This window comes from Dasypus novemcinctus, chromosome 28, assembly GCF_030445035.2.
Source record: "Dasypus novemcinctus isolate mDasNov1 chromosome 28, mDasNov1.1.hap2, whole genome shotgun sequence".
Lineage (NCBI taxonomy): Eukaryota > Metazoa > Chordata > Mammalia > Cingulata > Dasypodidae > Dasypus > Dasypus novemcinctus.
The window spans coordinates 43114376-43134573 of NC_080700.1; the positions used below are offsets into that span (position 1 = coordinate 43114376).

The window sequence follows — 20198 nt, forward strand, 5'->3', positions numbered from 1 at the left end:
TGCTTTCGAGGTGATGGGGACACGTGGGCTGGCTCTCCTTGTGTCTGGCCCAGACGCTTCTTTGAGGTGACATCTGCAAACCTCTGCTTTTGCCCCCCTGGAGCTGGTCCTATGGCTCAGCCTCAGCCCATGGGCCAGGCCTCCTTCTGCCCCGGGCAGGTGGACTTGCAGTTGTGGAGAGATTTCCATGGCTGTGCCCTCCCTGGCGCCTGCTCGGGGTCCGCTGGTGGGGCTGGTGTCAGAGGAGGGGCTGGTGTCAGTGGTGGTGGGGGGTGTCAGAGGAGGGGCTGGTGTCAGAGGAGGGGCTGGTGTCAGCGGTGGTGGGGGGTGTCAGAGGAGGGGCTGGTGTCAGAGGAGGGGCTGGTGTCAGCGGTGGTGGGGGGTGTCAGAGGAGGGCTGGTGTCAGAGGGGGGGCTGGTGTCAGCCCCTGCCCCTTCCTACCTCCCGCCCTCCAGCGGGGCGTGGGGTGCTGCTCGCACGTGCACCCATTCCCTGGAGAGGAGTAACACCTCCAAGCGCATGGCAGGGGGAACCTGCCCCTGGCCGTGAGGGGGGCCCGAGGGGCGCCCCCGGGAGCTGGCCTCGGGGTTCCAGCCGGCCTGGAAACCTGTGCCTGGAGACCTGGGGGCATAAAGCCCCTTGCCTTGAAACAAAAAGAGCTCTGTGTCTGCTTCAGTCTCATTTGGGAAATTATTAGTCTCCATAGCCAGAAATAAGAAGATTACATTTTTTAAAAGATTAACCTAATCTCTGTAATAAGGTACATTTAGAGGAATATATTCATTCAACTATGAAATGTTTCCAAAGGACAAATGGAAGCTTAGAAGCTTGAGATACTTTTCATGTTAACCAGATTTAGAAAGTCTGCTCTAATATTCACTTGTTTTTTTTTTTGGGGGGGGGCGGGTAGAGAGTGGGTTCTTTTTTTACAAATAACCAATGTTTTTTATATCAATAAAGCACACAGTTCATCCAAATAGTATAGTCAATAGTGTTTTGTATAATCACATAGTTGTGCATTCATCACTTCAACCATGATTAGAGCATTTTCATTATTTCAGTAATAATAAAATCAGATGAACAAGAAAATTCCTCACCTCTCAATCTCTCTCTACTTCCCCTGTTATACATAGCTGCTCTTTCTGGCTATTCTTGCACAGTTATCTATTAGGCAGGTTTATTGAGATACTTTCACATACCATACAATCTATCCAAAGTGTGTAATCAATGGCTTTTAGTATAATCATCACAAAAACTTTAGAACAGTTTCATTACTCCAAAAAGAAAAACCTTAGCAGTTACCTCTTGGTATTAACTTTTAATTAAAAACAAAACCAAAAACAAACAACCAACATTAGTGGAATTTACACACCATAAAATTCAGCTTCTTTTTTTTTTTTAAGGAGGTACCAGGGATTGAACTCAGGACCTCATATGTGGGAAGCAGGCACTCAACCACGGAGCCACATCTGCTCCTCTACAATTCACCTGTTTTGAAGTGTATGCTTCAGTGACTTTTTAGTGCATTTACAGAGTTGTGCAGCCATCACCACAATCTAACTTTCAAACACCCCTACTTACTCTCAGAGGGCCCCTTCTTAATCTCAGGGAGTGATGCTGGGAAAGTCATTTTTTTTAACACTTTTTAAATTGAAGTTAATAGATCACAAAGAACATTACATTAAAAAACATTAAAAAAAATATGAAACATAAGAGGTTCTCATAGACCCCACTCGCCACCCCCCCACCCCATCATTTCAAGATTCATACATCATACACAAAAAAATGTTAATTTTAACGTATGACTTTCTGCACTTGCAGGAGTTCTGTTCTTCCTCGCATGTGACCTTTATCGGTGTCTCTTGCAGGCAAACATGAGACCGCTGGGGCGCAGCTTTTACAATCTTATCAGAAACTGAGGTGAGTGTTGAAAGAGGACAAGTAGCTCTGGGCCCCGGCACAGCTCAAAGGACACCCTGAAAGAACTTACAGGTCTTTGGCCCTTCCGATGTCAGTGATTTGGAATGTGACTTAAAAAAAAGGAGTAAAGGGGTTGGAAATGACTCATAAAGGGATATTTTCAGAATCCTGTGGAGAGCCCTCTGGGAGATAGCGGAGTATTTTCTTACTAAACAGTTTGTTTATTAAATCCTCCTGAAATGTCGTCAGGAGACTGAAAGTGATTTCTGATTGCGTGGTCAGGGAAATTCTCAGCCGCGCACGGGCCTTTATCAGCGCTACGCACCCCTTACCCAGTGCCTGGTACCTGCAGAGGGGCAGCGCACACCGGCGCGTGATTAACGGCCTTAGAGAGTTTACCTTCTTTGCACAAACTTCCAAAAACCTGGCAGTCCTGAAGCTGGCAGGAAGTCCCGCGGTGAACGTTGCCAGAGCGTGGCTGAGCGCTCCGCCAGCAGCAGCTCTTTTTTGGCCCATAATGCGGTTTTCTAGTCTCAGGACCTTCCTCCTCTGCCCCCTCAGGCTTCCCGGGCCCCCCAAGGTTGACCTTGCTCTGCCCAGGCCTGCTGGCGCGTCCCCTGGCGCGGTCCCCCCGCGAGGACGCGGAGCCCGGGCAGGCCCAGGGGCCAGTGGGGACGGAACACGGGGAGGGGACAGAATGCCCGGACGTCAGGGGCCGCGGCGCTGCGCCCCACGCAGATTCCGGGTGCTCAGGTCCTAGGCAGGGCTGCGGGGAACGCTTCTGAAGAGGGAGCGAGTTAAAGACAAACAGAAATGCGGGCGCGGGCCGTGGCTAGCGAGGCTTTCTGTCTTTCTGTGAAGCGATGTTTCCCTAGCTCGTAACTCTTCCTTGTCCCCGTGTTTTCTTGGGCAGCAAGATCTCCGTGGTTCCTCCCACTCCACCGCCTTTCAGCGAGAACCAGTGCAGTGGCAAGACTGGGGTAAGGACCTGAGGCCCGGGCTTCCCTGGGAAGGGGGACGTGGAGGAGGGAGGAGGGAGGAAGGAGGGAGGGGGAAAGAAGGGAGGAGGGAGGAAGGAAGGGGGAAGGGAGGGAGGGGGGAGAAAGGAGGGAGGAGGGAGGGTGGAGGGAGGGACGGAGGGAGGGGGAGGAAGGAGGGAGAAAGAAGGAAGAAGGAAGAAAGAAGGAAAGAGGGAGGGAGGGGGAGGAGGGAAGAAGGAGGGAGGGAGAGAGGGAGGGAGGGGGAAGAATGAGGGAAGGAGAAGGGAGGGAGGGGGAGGAGGGAAGAGGGAGGGGGAAGAAAGGAGGGAGGAGACAGGAGGGAGGAAGAAGGGAGAAAGAAGGAAGAAGGGAGGGAGGGGGAGGAGGGAGGGAAGAAGAAGGGAGGGGGTAGAAAGGAGGAAGGAAAGAAAGAAGGAGGGAGGGAGGAGGGAGGGAGGAGGGAGAGAAGGAGGGGGGAGAAAGGAGGGAAGGAGGAAAGGAGGAAGGAGGGAGGGGGGAAGCTGGAGCCTTGGGCAAAGCGCCTCATGAAGGGCCCGGGCCTTGGCTCCCCTGAAATAGTGCAGGGGCGAGGCGGGCTGGGGGCTGGCGCCCGGGCTTGCGGGGGTCGCGCCTCTGCCTTGGGCCCGCGCCAGCCTCCTGGCATCGTCCCGCCCGCCGGCTCCCTGGGCCTCTCCCCCCGCCGCGCCCTTGGCCTCGGCGCGAGGGCCCTGGACGGCTGGCGTGTGCCGGGGGCCCTGGTGTGCGCTGCCCCGCAGGCGTGTGGGCGCCGTTGCCCACGCGTGTCCCGGGCGTGGCGGGCCCTCGTGCGGGGCACAGCTCTGCCTGGGGCTGAAGGGCGCGTGGCACTGGCTCTGCCGCGTGCTGGCGGCGTGACCTGCGGCCTCCCCGCGCGGGGGCTGCCGTCTGGCCCGGGCACGTGGAGGGGCCGGGTGTGCGGGGGGCACTGAGAGCTGTCAGGCCGGGAAGCGTGGGGCGGATGGCTTTGGTGTTTCCCCTGCGAGTGAGGGGGCGCAGCCGGAGGTGAGCGGGCGCCTGTGGTGGCAGAGAGGGGCGTGCCAGTTCTCCAGTGTCGTCCTGCGGCCACCGTGCACCTCAGAGCCTGCGCGGTCCCATCTGGGAGGTGTGTGGGGCCCGGTGCCCGCACCTGTGTGCTCGACTCGGCTTTGCTGACAGGGGCAGGGGGGCGCCCACGGGTGCCTTCTCTTGCTTTTCCTTCCTCACCCTCGGTCACCCTGCCCTGCCTCAGCCGTTCTGTCGCGTGTCGTCCCCTGCCTCGCCCTTCCCCGTGCGGGGCCGGCTGGGGTTGCTGCGCACGGCTTACGCAGGCGGTGGTTGACTTGGGGGCCAGGTCTCTGCGCCAAGGAAACGTCAGCTGGCGCTGCTGAGGGGTAGCGGTGGCCCCAGCGAATCGGGAGAGTGCCTTCCCTCACCGCGGATGTCCAAACGGTGCAGAGAGCGGAGGAACAGGAGAGCCCCCAGAGCACCGAGACCCTGTCCACCTCCAGGCGTGCATGCACAGCGCACCTGCACACACTTGGGACTGTGCACACCTGGGGACCGTGCGCACCTGCGCACACCTGCACACACCTGGGACCCCGTGCAACTGCGCACACCTGGGACTGCGCACACCTGGGGACCGTGCACCTGCGCACACCTACACACACCTGGGACCACATACACCTGCACACACCTGCACACACCTGGGACCACGTGCACCTGCGCACACCTGGGACTGCGCACACCTGGGGACCGTGCGCACCTGTGCACACCTGCACACACCTGGGACCACATACACCTGCACACACCTGGGACAGCGTGCACCTGCACACACCTGGGACTGTGTGCACCTGGGACCACATACACCTGCACATACCTGGGACCGCGTGCACCTGCGCACACCTGAGACTGCGCACACCTGGGACTGCACACACCTGGGACCACATACACCTGCACACACCTGCACACACCTGGGACCGCGTGCACCTGCACACACCTAGGACTGCGCACACATGGGTGCACCTGCACACACCTGGGACTGTGCGCACCTGGGACCACATACACCTGCGCACACCTGCACACACCTGGGACTGTGCACACCTGGGACCACGTGCACCTGCACACACCTGCGACTGCATGCACCTGCACACCTTGGAACCACGTGCACCTGCACACACGATGCCCACATGCACCTGGCTCTGATTTGGGGTTGGACATCGAGAGACTGCTGGGGCAGGCACAGGCCATCCAGACTAATTCTTTTCTTTTTTTTTAGTGTTGTCTTTTTTAAGATTAAAAAATTTTTTTCTCTCTCTTCCCCCTCCCCCCGTTGTCTGCTCTCTGTGTCCATTCACTGTGTGTTCTTTTGTGTCCGCTTGTATTCTTGTCAGCAGTACCGGGAATCTGTGTTTCTTTTTGTTTCGTCATCTTGCTGTGTCAGCTCTCCATGTGTGCGGTGCCATTCCTGGGCTGGCTGCACTTTCTTTTGCGCTGGGCAGCTCTCCTTACGGGGCGCACTCCTTGCATGTGGGGCTCCCCTACGCAGGGGACACCCCTGCGTGGCACGGCACTCCTTGCACGCATCAGCACTGCGCATGGGCCAGCTCCGCACGGGTCAGGAGGCCCGGGGTTTGAACCCTGGACCCTCCTTATGGTAGACGGACGCCCTATCAATTGAGCCATGCTCACTTTCCCAGCCTAATTCTTATTCTCTCTCCTTCTGTCTGTTTTAGTTACAGGAACTTGGTCAGTTTAGAGGATTTAATAAGTCGGTGGAAAATCTGTTTCTGTCTGTTACCACCCACATGAAAAGTAAGTGCGCGTCCCTCCACATGTTCTTCCCAAGCAGGTGGCCCAGGCCTGGCCGGCGGCCCTGGCTGGGACCGTCCCGGGACAGGGCCCCTCGCTTGCTCCCAGGACCCTCCCCTCTTCCCAGCACAGCGGGCCTCCAGGTCCTTTGTGGAAAGAGGGGAAGGCACTTGGGTCCTGGGCTCGTGGGGTGTCCTCCTCCGCCTCCAGCTCAGAGCCCGGGGGATGGGGCTGGCAACAGGCTGCGGGGCCGGCACGGACCCCCGCGCCCGACCCTAGAAAACCCAGCGGCAGGACTCCCGTGGCTCTCAGAGCAGGGCCTCTGGGCCTGCCGGCCAGCGTCTGTCTTTGGCGTGGAATTTCTTTTCCGTTCTCTTCTCTTTGGTAAGTTTGTCTTCTTCAATGACCACTCACCAAGCAGGTCACGGAAGCAAGTAACCCAGCCTGCCCTGCGTAGAACCCGGGGCCTTTGGGTGATCTTTCTGAGCAGATGCTTTCCCATTTTTCTTAAAATGCTAGTCCCAGGTAACGGACCCTCGGCGCCCAGAGCCGGCCAGGTGTTCAGCAGCGGTTCTTGGTGGGCAGGTGCTGGCAGCATGTGCCGCTCCCGCCCGGCTGACGTCTGGCCGCTTTCCCTGCGTTGCCCACAGACGCTCTCGTCTGTACCTTGGCTCTGAGGCCTTATTATTATCATTATTATTATATTATTATTATCAAGGTCTTATTATTTGACTTTGGCCACCTGTATTCCCGGGGCTAAGTCTCCTGTTGCGTGGTGACAGTCAAAGTCCAATCCCTGCTCTTGAGGTCAGCACCTGTCCCTCTCTCCTTCAGAAGGGGGTGGCAGCTGGATTCTACGCTGTGCTTTTCTGGCAGCGTGGGCACGTTTTAACGTCACCGCCCCTTGGCCCCCGGGCTCTGGCAGAGCCTCGCGCCCTATGCCATCCCCGCGGGCGAGGGTTTGCCGTCGTGACCGCTGTGTTGGCGCTTACTGGTGGGCGACACCGCTCTGGTCAGACATGCCCTATGGCTCTTTCTGGACACGCAGCCCGCCCCACTCCACACGGCCTGTGTTTGTTCAACTTGTTGTGGCACCAGTGGCCGCAGCTCCACTCCAGCCCACTCGTTCCTCGGCCACAGACCCCCAAGGGGGTTCCCCCTTGCACCCGCCCTCCTGCAGGTGCCTCGACCTGCAGAAGGTCCAGCACCTGCTGGATCCTAGTAAATGCCATCCACTCACCCCATCCTCACCTGTGGGGGCAGGTGCCCTAGATGCTTGTTACCATGTCAGCCGTTAGCAAAACGGCAAACCTGGGGGCGTCCCTGGAGCCAGCCCCTGGGGTGGACTTTGCTTTCATACGGGAAATTGCACCCTGCCCTGTGTCCCCTCCCTCGGCTGCCCCTGCTTATCCAGGCTCCTGTGGGTCCCAGGACTGAGGTCAGAGCAGGGCATGGTGGCGAGACCCAGAGGCAGCGGCGAAAACCTGGTTTCTGAGGTGCTGGGAACGGCCATCCACTTCAAACCTTCCCTGGGAGCTTCCTGCTGGTCCTTCGGGCCGCATACCTGGCCACCACACACCTGGCCACACACCTGATGGCATACCTGGCTGTATACCTGGCCACCACACACCTGGCTACCACACAACTGGCTGTGCCCTGGTTGCACACCTGGCAGCATACCTGGCTACCACATACCTGGCCGCACGCCTGGCCACCACACACCTGGTGACACACCTGACCACTACACACCTGGCTGCACACCTGGCCACACACCTGGCTACCACACACCTGTCCGTACATCTGGCTGTACACCTGGTCGCACACCTGGAGCACGCCTAGCCACCACACACCTGGCTGCACACCTGGCCACCACACACCTGGCCGCACACCTGGCCACACACCTGGCCACCATACACCTGCCCATACATCTGGCTGCACACCTGGCTGTACACCTGTTCACACACCTGGCAGCACACCTGGCCACCACACACCTGGCCACACACCTGGCCACACACCTGACCACCACACACCTGCCCATACATCTGGCTGCATACCTGGCTGCACACCTGTTCACACACCTGGCAGCACACCTGGCCACCACACACCTGGCCACACACCTGACCACCACACACCTGACCACCACACACCTGCCCATACATCTGGCTGCATATCTGGCTGCACACCTGGTCACACACCTGGCAGCACACCTGGCCACCACACACCTGGTGGCACACCTGGCCACCACATACCTGGCCACACACCTGACCACACACCTGGCCACCACACACCTGCCTGTACACCTGGCTGCACACCTGGCCACCACCCCTGGCCACACGCCTCATGTTGAGCCCCGGTCCCAGGACCCTTAGCATCTTGGAGGGGCTGGGTCATGCTTCTTCAGGTTTGGGGGTCTTTTTCATTGACCCTCTTGATCTTTTCTTGCCACCCGTCTCCCTACATCCTTGTCGGGGAGGAAGTAAGACAGGACCTGGGGTCAGGCTGGGCAGTAGCACCCCAGACCCTTTGGGGGGTACCCAGGACCCAGTACAGCAGAGAGAGTCTTGGGTTTTGAAAACTGCCCCAGATTTGCAAACTCTGGCAGCTGATGTGATCCGGTGAAGTCAAACCCGCTGGCAGAGATGGCTGCTTCCAGCCCTTTCTTACCCGGGAATTTCTAGTTCTCAGCCGACAGCCGCCCTTAGAGGGTGAGGAGGACATATGAAACTGGCTTTTGCTTAGGAGCCCCTGTGCTTTTTCGTTTCCTTTCCAGCCCCTAATCATGCCCATGGGAGAGCCCGCTTGTCATATCCCAAGGTGCTTAGGGAGCTTTCCCTCCCCCAGTGCAGGGACTTAAATGACCAAATGAAGGTGCAGGCTTTGGGGTGAGAGCTAAAGGGGCGGCTGGGAGAAAAAGGCCTGCCCAAGGCTGAGAAACGGCCCGGGCTGGCCGTTAGCAGGGGAGGATTCGCTTGTTTTGACTCTGAGGACCTGGTGTGGGCGAGCACCTGTCCGGCTGCCGGGATGAAAGATGCCCGGGGGTCCCCATGGGAGAGGCATGGGAAGGCGCCCTGGGGTGTCCAGGTAGTGCGTGGAGAGGAGAGAAGTTCCACAGACTCCCCGTGGGCAGCGCTGGAGGCTGAGGGTTCATGCCACGCAATCCCAGCGGACACCAGTCGGGAGCCAGGCTGAGCCGTCCAGGGCAGGGGCTGTCGGGCACCTGCAACAAGCCTGATCCGAACTGAGATGTGCTCGAAGACACAGGCTTACCCCTGATTTCAGAGGCTTGGTGTACAAAGTATCTCACTGATTTTAATATCGATTGTATTTGGAAACAATACTATTTTGGATCGATCAGGCTAAATAATTACTAAAATTAATCTCACCTGTTCCATTATACTTTAATCAATCTTTTCATGGCAAAAGAGATATAACATAAAATTGGCCATCTCAACCATCTTATGTACATTACATTCCCAGTGGCATTTATCACAGTCACGAAGTCACCATCAACTCTGTCCATGGCCAAAAGTTCTATTACCCCCAAACCCAACTCTGTGCTCATGAACATTTCACCTCTTTAGTGTGCCTGCTGGAAGATTTTTTAATTACCTTCACGGCTTATAGTATATCTCTATTGGACAGCACTACTCCTGGGATATTTTTTTTTAAATTATTTCAAATTAAAAAAAAACAAAAACACAAAAAGGCAGCTCGATAAGTTATGGAAGCTTTACTCCTAAGAAGAAGAGGGCGTCTGAGTAGCTCAGGCAGGGTGCAGCTCTCCCACCAAGTAGGGGAGACGGCGGAGGAGTTGTCGGAGGAGCCGCTTTGGGGACCCCTGCAGACTGGGAGGGTTTCGGAGGGTCAGGGGACGGAGAGGCCGAAGGGAAAAGCGGGTGGTTTAAGGTCCCCATTTGAGGGCCACGAGCATCTCCTGGGGAAAGGAGAGGCCAGTACCTGTGTGTGGCTCCCTCTCTCCCCATTCCTCCTTCGACGACACCACGAAAATGAACACTTTTTTTCCAAGTTGTCCCTTCTCGGTTCTTGTTAAGCGCAGTTATAAGGACACCCAGCCTCTCCCCTTGGCCTCACTCAGAGCCCCAATAAATGGCCCTTGGGGACAAAACCTTGGTGAAGGTCACCGGGAAACCTGCTCGCTCTTGGGCACACCCCGGCAGTCCCGCCTGCAGTCACCCCAGAGTCGCCCCCAAATTCGCCCTGGGCGACTCCTCCCGCCGCCCCTGCGCCTCTCCGCTCCCCCCCCTGCGCCCGAGATGGGGTCGCCCTTGTTGGGTTGCAGGGAGCCCCGCGGGCGGCAGCCCCCAGGCCCTGGGAACCGCGCCTGCCCGCCTGTCACGTCCCTGTGTTTGTTTTTTAGAACTCTCCAAGTCCCAGAACGACGTGACAGCGGACAAGCACCGTCTGGCCACGGGCCCCGGGCAGTGCGCGGGCCGCACGGAGCGGCGCAGCCGGTCTGACACGGCCATCGACGCCTCCTCCAGGGTAGCTGTGGGCGCTGGGCCTTGCGCGGGGCACCTGCTTCCTCGCCAAGGCCCCCCGGCCCCCTTTCCCCATAGACCACCTTTTCATTTGACTTTAAGGGGAGCATCAGTATAAGCCCCTCTCTTTTGGCAGGTCGGCCCCAGGAAGGTCAAGTTCAAGGTCTGGTTTGGGAAGCAGCTCAGACGGGGGGAGGCTAGGACGGAAACGGGAGTCCTTGGGGTGCCTCCTACAAAGGGGCCAGGGCTGTCCTGCGGGGCCCGGACGCCCCGAGTTGTTCCGGGGCCCTTGGGGGAGCTCGCTCTCTTCCTTCCCCTCGAGGCGAGCAGCCTTGGGTGGAGATCCGGCCTCGCCTCTGAAATTACCGAAGGGAAGGAGTGCTGCGTGGCCATGCGTGGCCCTGCAGGGGCGCCCTCTCTAGGTATCAGCACCCCGAGAGGGCTGCTGTGGGGGTGAAGGCAGGCCACCTGCCTGGGCTGGCGGGGGCCACCCTGGCTCCAGAGGGGGGCGCCGGGCGCCCATGGGCTCAGGCAGCTGCGCCTTCAGTCCAAGACACGCCCTGCTGGACGGTCCGCTCCGGCCCGCCAGGTTGCCCGTCCACCTGCCCCTGCCACCCGGCCACCTTCGGCGCGCCACCCGAACCCTCCGTCAAATAAAGAGGGTGACGCCCGTTCTTGGATCTCGTCAAGATCCAAGGAGCTAATCGCTCGGCGAAATTGCTAAGTTATCTACGTCTCTTGCCTAAACTGCTCGCGTTTATTGTGTGCCAGACTCTGTGCTGAGAGCGCTGCCCCCCAGTGACCCTGTGAAGCCCCCTCGACACCGAGGAGGTGTCCAGAGATTGTCCCACGCCCGAGGTGACAGAACCGGCGAGCGGCGGGCTGGGATTCGAACCGACACAGCCTTGCCTGGGACCCTAAACCTGGAGCAGCGATGCTCGAGCCTTAATCTGCACCACTCGCTTGGGGATCTTGTTCCAAGGCAGATTCTGAATCGGTCGGTCTGGGGCGGCTGCCCGAAGTGCCCGCGTGGTGGCCCTCGGGCTCTCCGGCAGCAAGTTAGGAACGCGCCCGAGAGGACTTCGAGACTTGAAACGCTGACGAGTGAGCCCGGGCCAAGCTTCCCGAGTCCCCGTCGGCCCTTCCTGCCGTCCCTAAGGGAGATGGCCGGCAGAGGGCTGTCGTCCACTCAGAGGACACTCTCTACGTTCTGGGCGTGGCGGTGGCCTTTTGGCACACGTCATCACAATTCTTACAAAATTACTATGAAAGAGATTGTCACCCCCATTTTACATGGAAGAACCCACGCTTTAGTGAAAGGTTCATCAACTCGTCTGACATCACAGGGCTAGTGAGAGAGGGGGCCAGGACTGGCCCTGGGGTTTGTGTGCTTCTGACCTCTTGACCTCTCTGTTGTATGCTCCCAAGTAAGAAGGAAGGGTGAGGGCCACCGAAGAAAAAGCCTCCAGAGGGAGGGTCCGGGTGGTATAAATAATTGTCTTCCTCGCCAGGCTCCGACGAAGCCACCCTGCTGCTCCCCTGTGCCAGCCCCGCCCTTGGTATTGTGCCCTTTTCGGCATTTTTTAAGAGGTACCAGGAATTGCACCCAAGACCTCGTATGTGGGAAGCAGGCGCTCAACCACTGAGCTACATCTGCTCCCCCAATGAGAGCTGGTTTTGTCCTTTGTTTTTAGGAGGTACCAGGGAAGCAGGAGCTCAACCACTTGAGCCACATCTGTCTTCCCCTTACAAGCGTTTAACTCTGTCCGCCCTTCAAGCCACACTGGCGTTTGTTCTCCTACGTCCCTCCTGAAGATGAGGCACTGAGACAAGCGCCGAGCAGCGAGGAGGCGCAATGGGAGGTGACGGGGCCGAGATTCGCACTAGGCTCCGGAGGACGGCCCGGGGCCCTGCTTGGAGGCGGCAGCGCCGGTGGATCCCAGGAGGGAGAGGAAGGGCAGAGCGGCGGGGCTGGGTGCCGGCCCCCACCCTCTCCACTCCCGCCGTGCCGTGGGTGGGGCACCCTCGGCGTCGGAAGGCTCGGTTCTGGGACTTGCGATGGTCACGCGAGACGGATCCTGGTGCTTAGCTTCGTCGTGGACCGGAGCCTGCCAGGGGTGCCTGCCGGCTTGGGGAGCAGAGGGTAGGAGCGGGGCGCGCAGGGAGCGGCTGCTGGGGGGACACCCCCGTCATCACGCGGCCGCCCCTCCGTGCGTGCCCTCTGCGGTGGCCTGCCCGCTCCACGGCCACGCTCTCAGGAGTCCCCTCCCGGCCGTGTCTGAGGCTGTGGCTGTTTGAAGGCGCACGTTAGCAAAACGTCTAAGAGTCCCAGCCCCCAGCCTGATCCGTAAGTGCTAAATAATTAAATGCAAAGAGAAGGGCCGCCGACAGGACGCTCATCAGGCTGCGGTGACACCCTGCCACGCCGTGGCTGGTGGGCGCATGGCGGTTGCACCCACGCTTTCGTTGAAATTCTCCGGAGCGTTTTGTCAACCTCAGTTAAACAATGCAGGGCCCTCGGGATGTAGCAGATGTCGGCGCCCGCTTTGCAGGTGGCTGAATCGGGGCAAAGAAACGGTAGACACCTTTCTCCAAGCCACGCGCAACCTCGGGAAGGGTGACTGAGAAAAGCGCCCCCGTCTCGTCCCCGTCCCCCTTCGGCCCGTCGGGTTCTGGCTGCGCGTTCTGAAAATGCCCCTCGGAAGACCCTCCCTGGAGCACCGGGCATCTCCGGGCGGCGGGCTCCTGCCGCTTTCCCTGGCCTGCCCGTGGGTTTCGCGCTGCCGCAGGACGCCGCGCCAGGCTCAGCCCTTCGCAGGAAGGAAAGACGTGGCGACGCGGGGCCGTTGCTGAGGAGGGGCTGCCGGGGTGGAGGAACGCAGTTTGGGTCACTCTCCACGCCTTGATGTTGCTTGGACCTTCTCCTGCGGACACCTGCAGCCTGAGGAGACCCCCTACCCACGGGGCGCGCCGCCACAGCGGCAGAGCAGTGAGGGCAGGCGGGGCAAGCCGTGGGGCCTCCGGTGGCAGGGCCTGGGACAGGCGGACGTCCCCCGGGCTTGACGCCACGTAGGGCCCGCGGGCCAGGCTGGGGGTCTCCGGGACACCAAGCCAGTGCTGAGCGTCGAAGGCCATCCTGGGACGGCACCACAGGCCGCAGGGTTGCTCTTCCCTGCCCCGTTTCCCTCCGTTCTTACTGAAACGCAGCAAAAATCCTAGACGCACAGGTCGCTCAGCCCAGAGCGTCCGTCAGTCTATCAGCTCACACCTTCTGTTTATTGATCTTTCAAAGAATAATAATCAACCTGATACCTTTGCGGAGGAGACCACGTCTGGCGCAATGCTTTTTCTCTGCGATCTGGCCAAGTACCAGTGAGGTCGCCAAGTACACCAAAGATCACAAGGGCACAAAATGCCTGTCTTAACCACACTAAGTTGTTTTCTGCTCTCGATGCCCGTTAATAGGGCAGTGAACTTGACAAATGCTTCCAGGTCCTTGGACATTTCCTGTGGAAGAGATGAACACCCACACTTCCAAGCTGAAGTCCTCAGTCAGTCAAAATAGGCACATTCTTCATTAGTGTGTTTCTAATAATTTTGACGTATTTATATTTGCATTTAAACATCAGTAAAGGCTTTCCAGGGTCCTGATGTATTTAAGAGCAGTTTTCCCTAGCTGTGCAATTAACATGCCGTGTCATCTCTGTGATAAGGATAGCTTTCTTTGTCGTCGATATTTTAGGATTCAGAAACACGGAGCCTCAAGGAGATCGAGTTAGGCTGTTACGTGTTGAACGGATACAGGCTGTGCGTTAATCTTTAGCCCCATTTTATTCCTTCACGCCTGTGCGACATCAATTTCTTATAGCACCGTCCCAAAATGTTCACCTTCTCCCAGACCTCCAGCACGTGGCCTCCCCAGAGGATGCAGGCCTTGCCGTAGAACCTTCTAGCAGCCTCCTTTCGCTTCGCATTGCTCTGCATTGCTGCCCATCCTTTTCTCCTCCCTCAGAACCGGACAGACATTTCCAGGTGGCTCCCTCCACCGGCGTTTTGGGTCTCTTCCCGTTGCTCCATCCACTTGGAGCTCTGATCTGTGCCTCTCGGACCATTTTCTAAAAATATGCCCCACTCTTCCTCGCCCTGAAAAATAAAATACATCTTTTGTGGGGTTCCGCGTCAAGCTACCTTTCCATTTCCTTCCTTTCTCCACGGAGTTCTTGGGAGTGCATCCGCTCCCTTCCCCCACCCGCCTCTTGGTTTCCGATTTCTTTGCCACCTGCCTTTCCTCCATACTGCTCTAAGAAACTTCTGGAAGCCCCCGAGGACACTGATAAATGAGGCGGCTGCGTTCCTGTCGACACCCTCTTCAGTCTGTCACAGGACAGTTGACAACACTTCTTTCCATCCTTTTCTGTAATTAAAAAAAAAAAAAGGCTTTCCGTGCTTTTTTGGTATCCTAAACCCCGTGTCTGCTCACCTTTCAGGATTTTGAGAGCACAGACAAGAAAAGGCACGTTTGGCGCCAACTGCAGAGAGCCACGGGCAGTCCCTCTGAGCTCGTGCTGCGAAAACGGCATCGCCTCTCACGTACACTTTTGTGACATGATTTTGACAACTCTAACATTGCTTTTCTCTTTGCATGTCAACAACATATCGTCCCTCTTTTAAAAAAATATTTATTTTATTTATTTCCCCCCTTCCCCTCCTCCCGCCCCGCTGTTTTTGCTGTCTGTGTTGTCTTCTCTTCTCATTTTCTCTCCTCTAGGATTCACTGGGACTCAATCCTGGAGACCCCTGATAGGGAGAGAGGTTCCCTGTCAATCGCACCACCTCAGCTCCTGGTTTCTGCTGCGCTTCACCTTGACTCTCCCCTTGTCTCTCTCTTGATATGTTATCATCTTGCTGCGTAACTCTGTGCGGGCACTCGTGAGGGCACTGGCTCACCATGCAGGGAGGCATGCTCTCTTCTTCTTTTCCACCAGGGATCGAACCCAGGTCCTCCCATATGGTAGGAGGAAGCTCTGTTGCTTGAGCCACGTCCACTTCTCATACTGTCACTTTTAATAGCTACTCCAAAGGCTTTCAGCTCGGGCTGCAGGTTGCCCTCCTCTGAGGCTTGCTCTATTGACACGATACCTAGCAGGGCAGGTGGCGCCTGCTTCCCAGTACTCTTACCAGGACTGAATTTCATGCTTTCAAAAAATTTAAAACGTTAGCATTTCTGTAATTGCTTTTTTTTTTCATACTTTCTTTTTCCCTTTTGAACACGCTTTGTTCTTGAAATCCTCTCCCTGGTTCTTCTGGCTCTTCCAACTCCCCGTAGCCTTACCTGTGGCCTCAGTCGCCACATCTTCCCGCTGACCCTTAGGTGTCCCATGCTCCGTGTTCTCTCGGGCATTCTCCCACGTCACCTGCATGCTCTTGGCCTCCGGGTCCAGGTCTCGGGCTTGGCCTCTTGATTCTCTCCACTTGCGTTGTTCTCGAGCAAGTGTGGGTGTGTGGCCTGTCTTGGCCATCTGGCAACGTCGAGGCTTATCACAGCTGCCCTGCGAGGGACGCCTCACCGCTCGGTCCTTTCCTAAATGCCTTTCAACACCCCACTTGACCTCGTTCCCATTGCAGGCCACCCAGATGCCCCCGTTCTCATAAACGCTCCCTCCCCTCTTCCCCCATTGTACTTGGCTTGTGCTTCATTTCATTTTATTTTTTCTTAAATATTTTATTTACGTATTTTTTAATTTATCCCCCCCCCCCCCCATTGTCTGCTCTCTGTGTCCATTTGCTGTGTGTTCTCCTGCATCCACTTGGATTCTTGTCAGCGGCACGGGAATCTGTGTTCCTTCTTGTTGCGTCATCTTGCTGCGTCAGCGCTCCATGTGTGCGACACCACTCCTGGGCAGGCTGTGCTTTTTTCATGGGGGGTAGCTCTCCTTGAGGGGCACAGTCCTTGAGCTTGGGGCTCCCCTACGCGGGGACACCCCTGCGTGGCACGGCACTCCTTGTGCGCATCAGCACTGCGCATGGGCCAGCTCACCACATGGGTCAGGAGGCCCTGGGTTTGAACCCTGGACCTCCCATGTGGTAGGCAGATGCCCTCAGTTGAGCCACATCCACTTCCCTGTGCTTTCATTTTAACTGTGTGTTTATTTTCCCTGCTGGCCAGTGAGCTCTTGGAGAATGAGGAGGCGTTGTATCTTGACCTCCTTCTCTTTCTCTCCCCACGCCCATCCCTTCTCCGGGGACAGAGTGGTGGCTAGAATATGCTGTTGATTAACACGTGTCTGCTGAATTGAGCTGACATTCTGGGGACTGAGAGCATAAACAAGGCTTTGGACGTAATCGCTGCTTTCATTTGTTGCCTCATATTCTCGCTTAATATTTTATTCCTGAACTTGATGACTATGGTACAATTGTCAGATTTCCGAGGTCTCCTTCCAGCCTAGCATCAGAACCTAAAGTCTCAGATTGGAAACTGAATCCCTGCTTGCCCACTGTGTGCTGCTCTGTGCTAGAGCTGGCCAGTCCTACATGCTGCGGTGATGGAAGTATTCTATACGTGCTCTGTCCCAATACAGCTGCCACTGGTTGCCTGTGGCTGTCGGTCCTTTAAAATGGGGCTGGGACAACGGAGCAGCTGAATTTTTACTTTTATTTGACTTTAATGCATTTAAATTTAAATAGCCACAAGTGGCTACCATGAGCATGTTGGAGTTAAAACTCTTTCTGTCAGGCTGGATATTATATTTCATGCGATTAAATGTCAGGATCAGTATTAAGGTCAAAATTTGGACTTTACTTTCTTTCAACCTTTCTAATCCCTAACTAACTCACCCATCACCTGTGAATATCTCTAAGTTTTATCAGGGCCCTGTGGGGGTGTATTTATCCAAACCCAAGCTGGGTCACCCCTTCCTCGGCATTTTAGTTTCCTTGGCCGCTCGAGCAAATACCACGCAATAGGTTGGTGTAAACAATGGGAATTTAATGGCATGGTTTTGAGGTTGGAGATGTCCAAAACAAGGCCTCATCCAAGCAATGCTCTTTTCCCGAAGACGGGCGCTCGGGGGCTGGCTGCCGGGGACCCTTGTCGCGGGCTCCTGTGTCACATGGCAATGCACATGGCGCCTCTCCCTGCCCTTCTGGGTTCCGTTGACCTCCAGCTTCTGGCTGCCCCTCCGTGGCTTTCTCTCTCCGTCTGAATTTCATTCTGCTTATAAAGGACTCTAGTTACAGGATTAAAGCCCATTCCATTGCACGGGGCCACACCTTAACTGAAGTGGCCTCATCTCAAGTCCCACTTACAACGGGCTCACACCCGCAGGGTGGATTAAGCTTAAGAACGTGTTTTTCTGAAGTACATGTGGCTCCAAACCACCACAATCAGTGAGTTGGCACGTTGGTACCATCGGGTGACAGAAGCAGGCTGTGCTTGTGGAAGTCACCACGTTCGAGCATCAACCTGGGATGTAAGCTGTGATATTAACTCTGCTTTCCCTTTTCCAGAAGACCAGCACGCCAGATATTCTGAGACCTCTAACTCAAGAGGATCTCCAACACTCCACTGACCCTATTTTGAAGCTAGAGGACAGTGCATCCAAACCAACGCCCAGTACTTTTTCTGGTGGCTTGAGACATGTGAGTCTTGTGCTAATACTGTTGACACGTGATGTGTGGTTGTTATGATGACCTGACGACTGGGTTGGTAGGAAGGCGTGGGAGGTAAGCCGAAGCATGACAATAGACCTTGGAATGGGAGCTGGGAAAAACCTTGCTGTGCTTTGGTGGTCGTCATCATATCTTTTACATCTTAATGTGAATATTTTCATACCTACAGAAAGTAGTTAATAAAATAATGATATCTTAATAAGCATTTTGTAATTTTGACATCTATTTTATAAAATTTTCTTTTATGGTTATTTCTCTGTCTTGTCTAAAAAAATCTTTGCCTCCTCATAAGCCATGAGAATGTTTTCTTATATTTTTTTCCCTAAATTAAATATAATTTTTTTAACTTTTATGTTTAGGTCTGTGATCTGGCTCAAATTAATTTTTTTATCAGAGAAGTTGTGGGTTTGCAGAACAATCATGCATAAAGTACAGGGTTCCCATATACCACCCCACCACCAACAACTTGCATTGGTGTGTAACATTTGTTATAACTGTTGATAGCACATTGTTATAATGGTATTATTAGTCAAAGTCCATGGTTTAATTTAGGGCTCACTCTGTATAGTGTAGTTCCATGGATTTTTAGAAATTATATTCTGTTACAATATATACATGTCTAACATGTATGTACAATATATACAGTCTAACATGTCCCCTTTTAAGCATATTCAGATATATATATTTCAGTTCTGCTGTGTACACAATGTTGTGTGACCATCACTATCCTCCAGTATCAAAAACATTTCCATCATTCCAAATAGGGACCCTGTGCATTTTAAGCTTTAACTTCCCATTCCCCATTCCCACCCTGTCCCTGGTAGCCTAGATTCTGGATTCTGGCTTGATGAGTTTGTGCATTTTAGTTATTTCATAAAAGTGGAATCATATAATATCTGTTCCTTTGTGTGTGACATGTCACGCAACACAATGCCTTCAAGGTTCAGCCATGTTGTCACCTGTATCAGGATTTCATTCCTTTACAACAGAGTAATATTCCACTGTGTGTATGTACTACGTTTTATTTATTAATCAGTTGACGGACACTTGGGTTGCTTCCAAGGCAATTGTAAATAATGCATCTATGAAGATCAGAGTGCAAATAGCTGTTTGAGTCCCTGCCTTCAATTTTTTGAGACACATATCGAGTAGTGGGATTGCCGGATCATACGGTATTTCTGTACGTAGCTTTTGAGGAACCTCCACGCTGTCTTCCCCAGCAGCTGTACCAATATATTTACTGCTTGACTTACAATGTCTTCTTTGACCCATTGACTATTTAGGAGTGTGTTGATTAGCCTCACACATTTGTGAATTTACCTCTTTCCTGTCTATTACTGATTTCCAATTTCATGTCCAGTTTCGTTTCATTATGATCTGAGAAGGTGCTTTGTAGAATATAATTTCAGTCTTTTTAGATTTATTGAGAACTGCATTGTGCCCTAACATGTGGTCTATCCTGGAGAAAGATCCATGGGCACTTGAGAAGAATGTGGAACCTGCTGAGTTTGGGTGCAATGTTCTGTATATGTCTTTTAGATCTGGCTCGTTTATCATATTGTTCAGGTTCTCTTCTTCCTTGTAGTTCTATCAAATGTGAGTGGTGTGTTGAAGTTGTCAAGATGACCGTTTCTCCCTTCAGTTACACCAGAGTCTGTCTCATGTATTTTGGGGCACCCTGGTTAAGAGCATAGATATATTAGGCTGTTATATCTTCCTGGTGGATTGTCCCTTTTATTAATATATAATGGGCTTCTGTATCTCTCTTTTTTTTAAAAAAAGATTTATTTTTTATTTATCTCCCCTCCCCCCCCCGCCCCCCCACAGTTGTCTGCTCTCTGTGTCCATTCGCTGTGTTCTTCTGTGATTGCCCCTATCCTTATCAGCGGCACCGGGAATCTGTGTTTCTTTTTGTTGCATCATCTTGCTGCGTCAGCTCTCCGTGTGTGCAGTGCCATTCTTGGGCAGGCTGCACTTTCTTCCACGCTGGGCGGCTCTCCTTATGGGGTGCACTCCTTGTGCATGGGGCTCGCCAATGCAGGGGACACCCCTGCATGGCAGGGCACTCCTTGCGTGCATCAGCACTGTGCATGGGCCAGCTCCACATGGGTCAAGGAGGCCCGGGGTTTGAAGCGCAGACCTCCCGTGTGGTAGGCGGATGCCCTAACCACTGGGCCAAGTCCGCTTCCCATGTATCTCTTTTGCACTTCCCGTGTATCTCTTTTAATTTTTTTGCACTTAAGGTCTGTTTTGTCTGATATTAGTATAGCTACCCTGCTCTTGTGAAGTATCTTTTTCCACCTTT

The 20198-nt window shown here is 54.8% G+C and overlaps 1 protein-coding gene across 5 annotated transcripts in view; it reads left to right on the forward strand.

Moving 5' to 3' along the window:
• Positions 1 to 20198, forward strand: part of SYTL3 (synaptotagmin like 3) — an 87244-nt gene that overhangs the window by 42079 nt on the left and 24967 nt on the right. For 4 of the 5 annotated variants that reach the window (XM_004462904.5, XM_023590084.2, XM_012526929.4 and 1 more), the window contains 5 exons: positions 1869 to 1920; positions 2834 to 2900; positions 5651 to 5729; positions 10105 to 10229; positions 17732 to 17863. In XM_004462904.5, the coding sequence (XP_004462961.1) occupies positions 1869 to 1920; positions 2834 to 2900; positions 5651 to 5729; positions 10105 to 10229; positions 17732 to 17863 (455 nt within the window). The remainder of the gene's footprint in view (positions 1 to 1868; positions 1921 to 2833; positions 2901 to 5650; positions 5730 to 10104; positions 10230 to 17731; positions 17864 to 20198) is intronic. The other variant, XM_023590085.3, reaches the window with a different exon arrangement.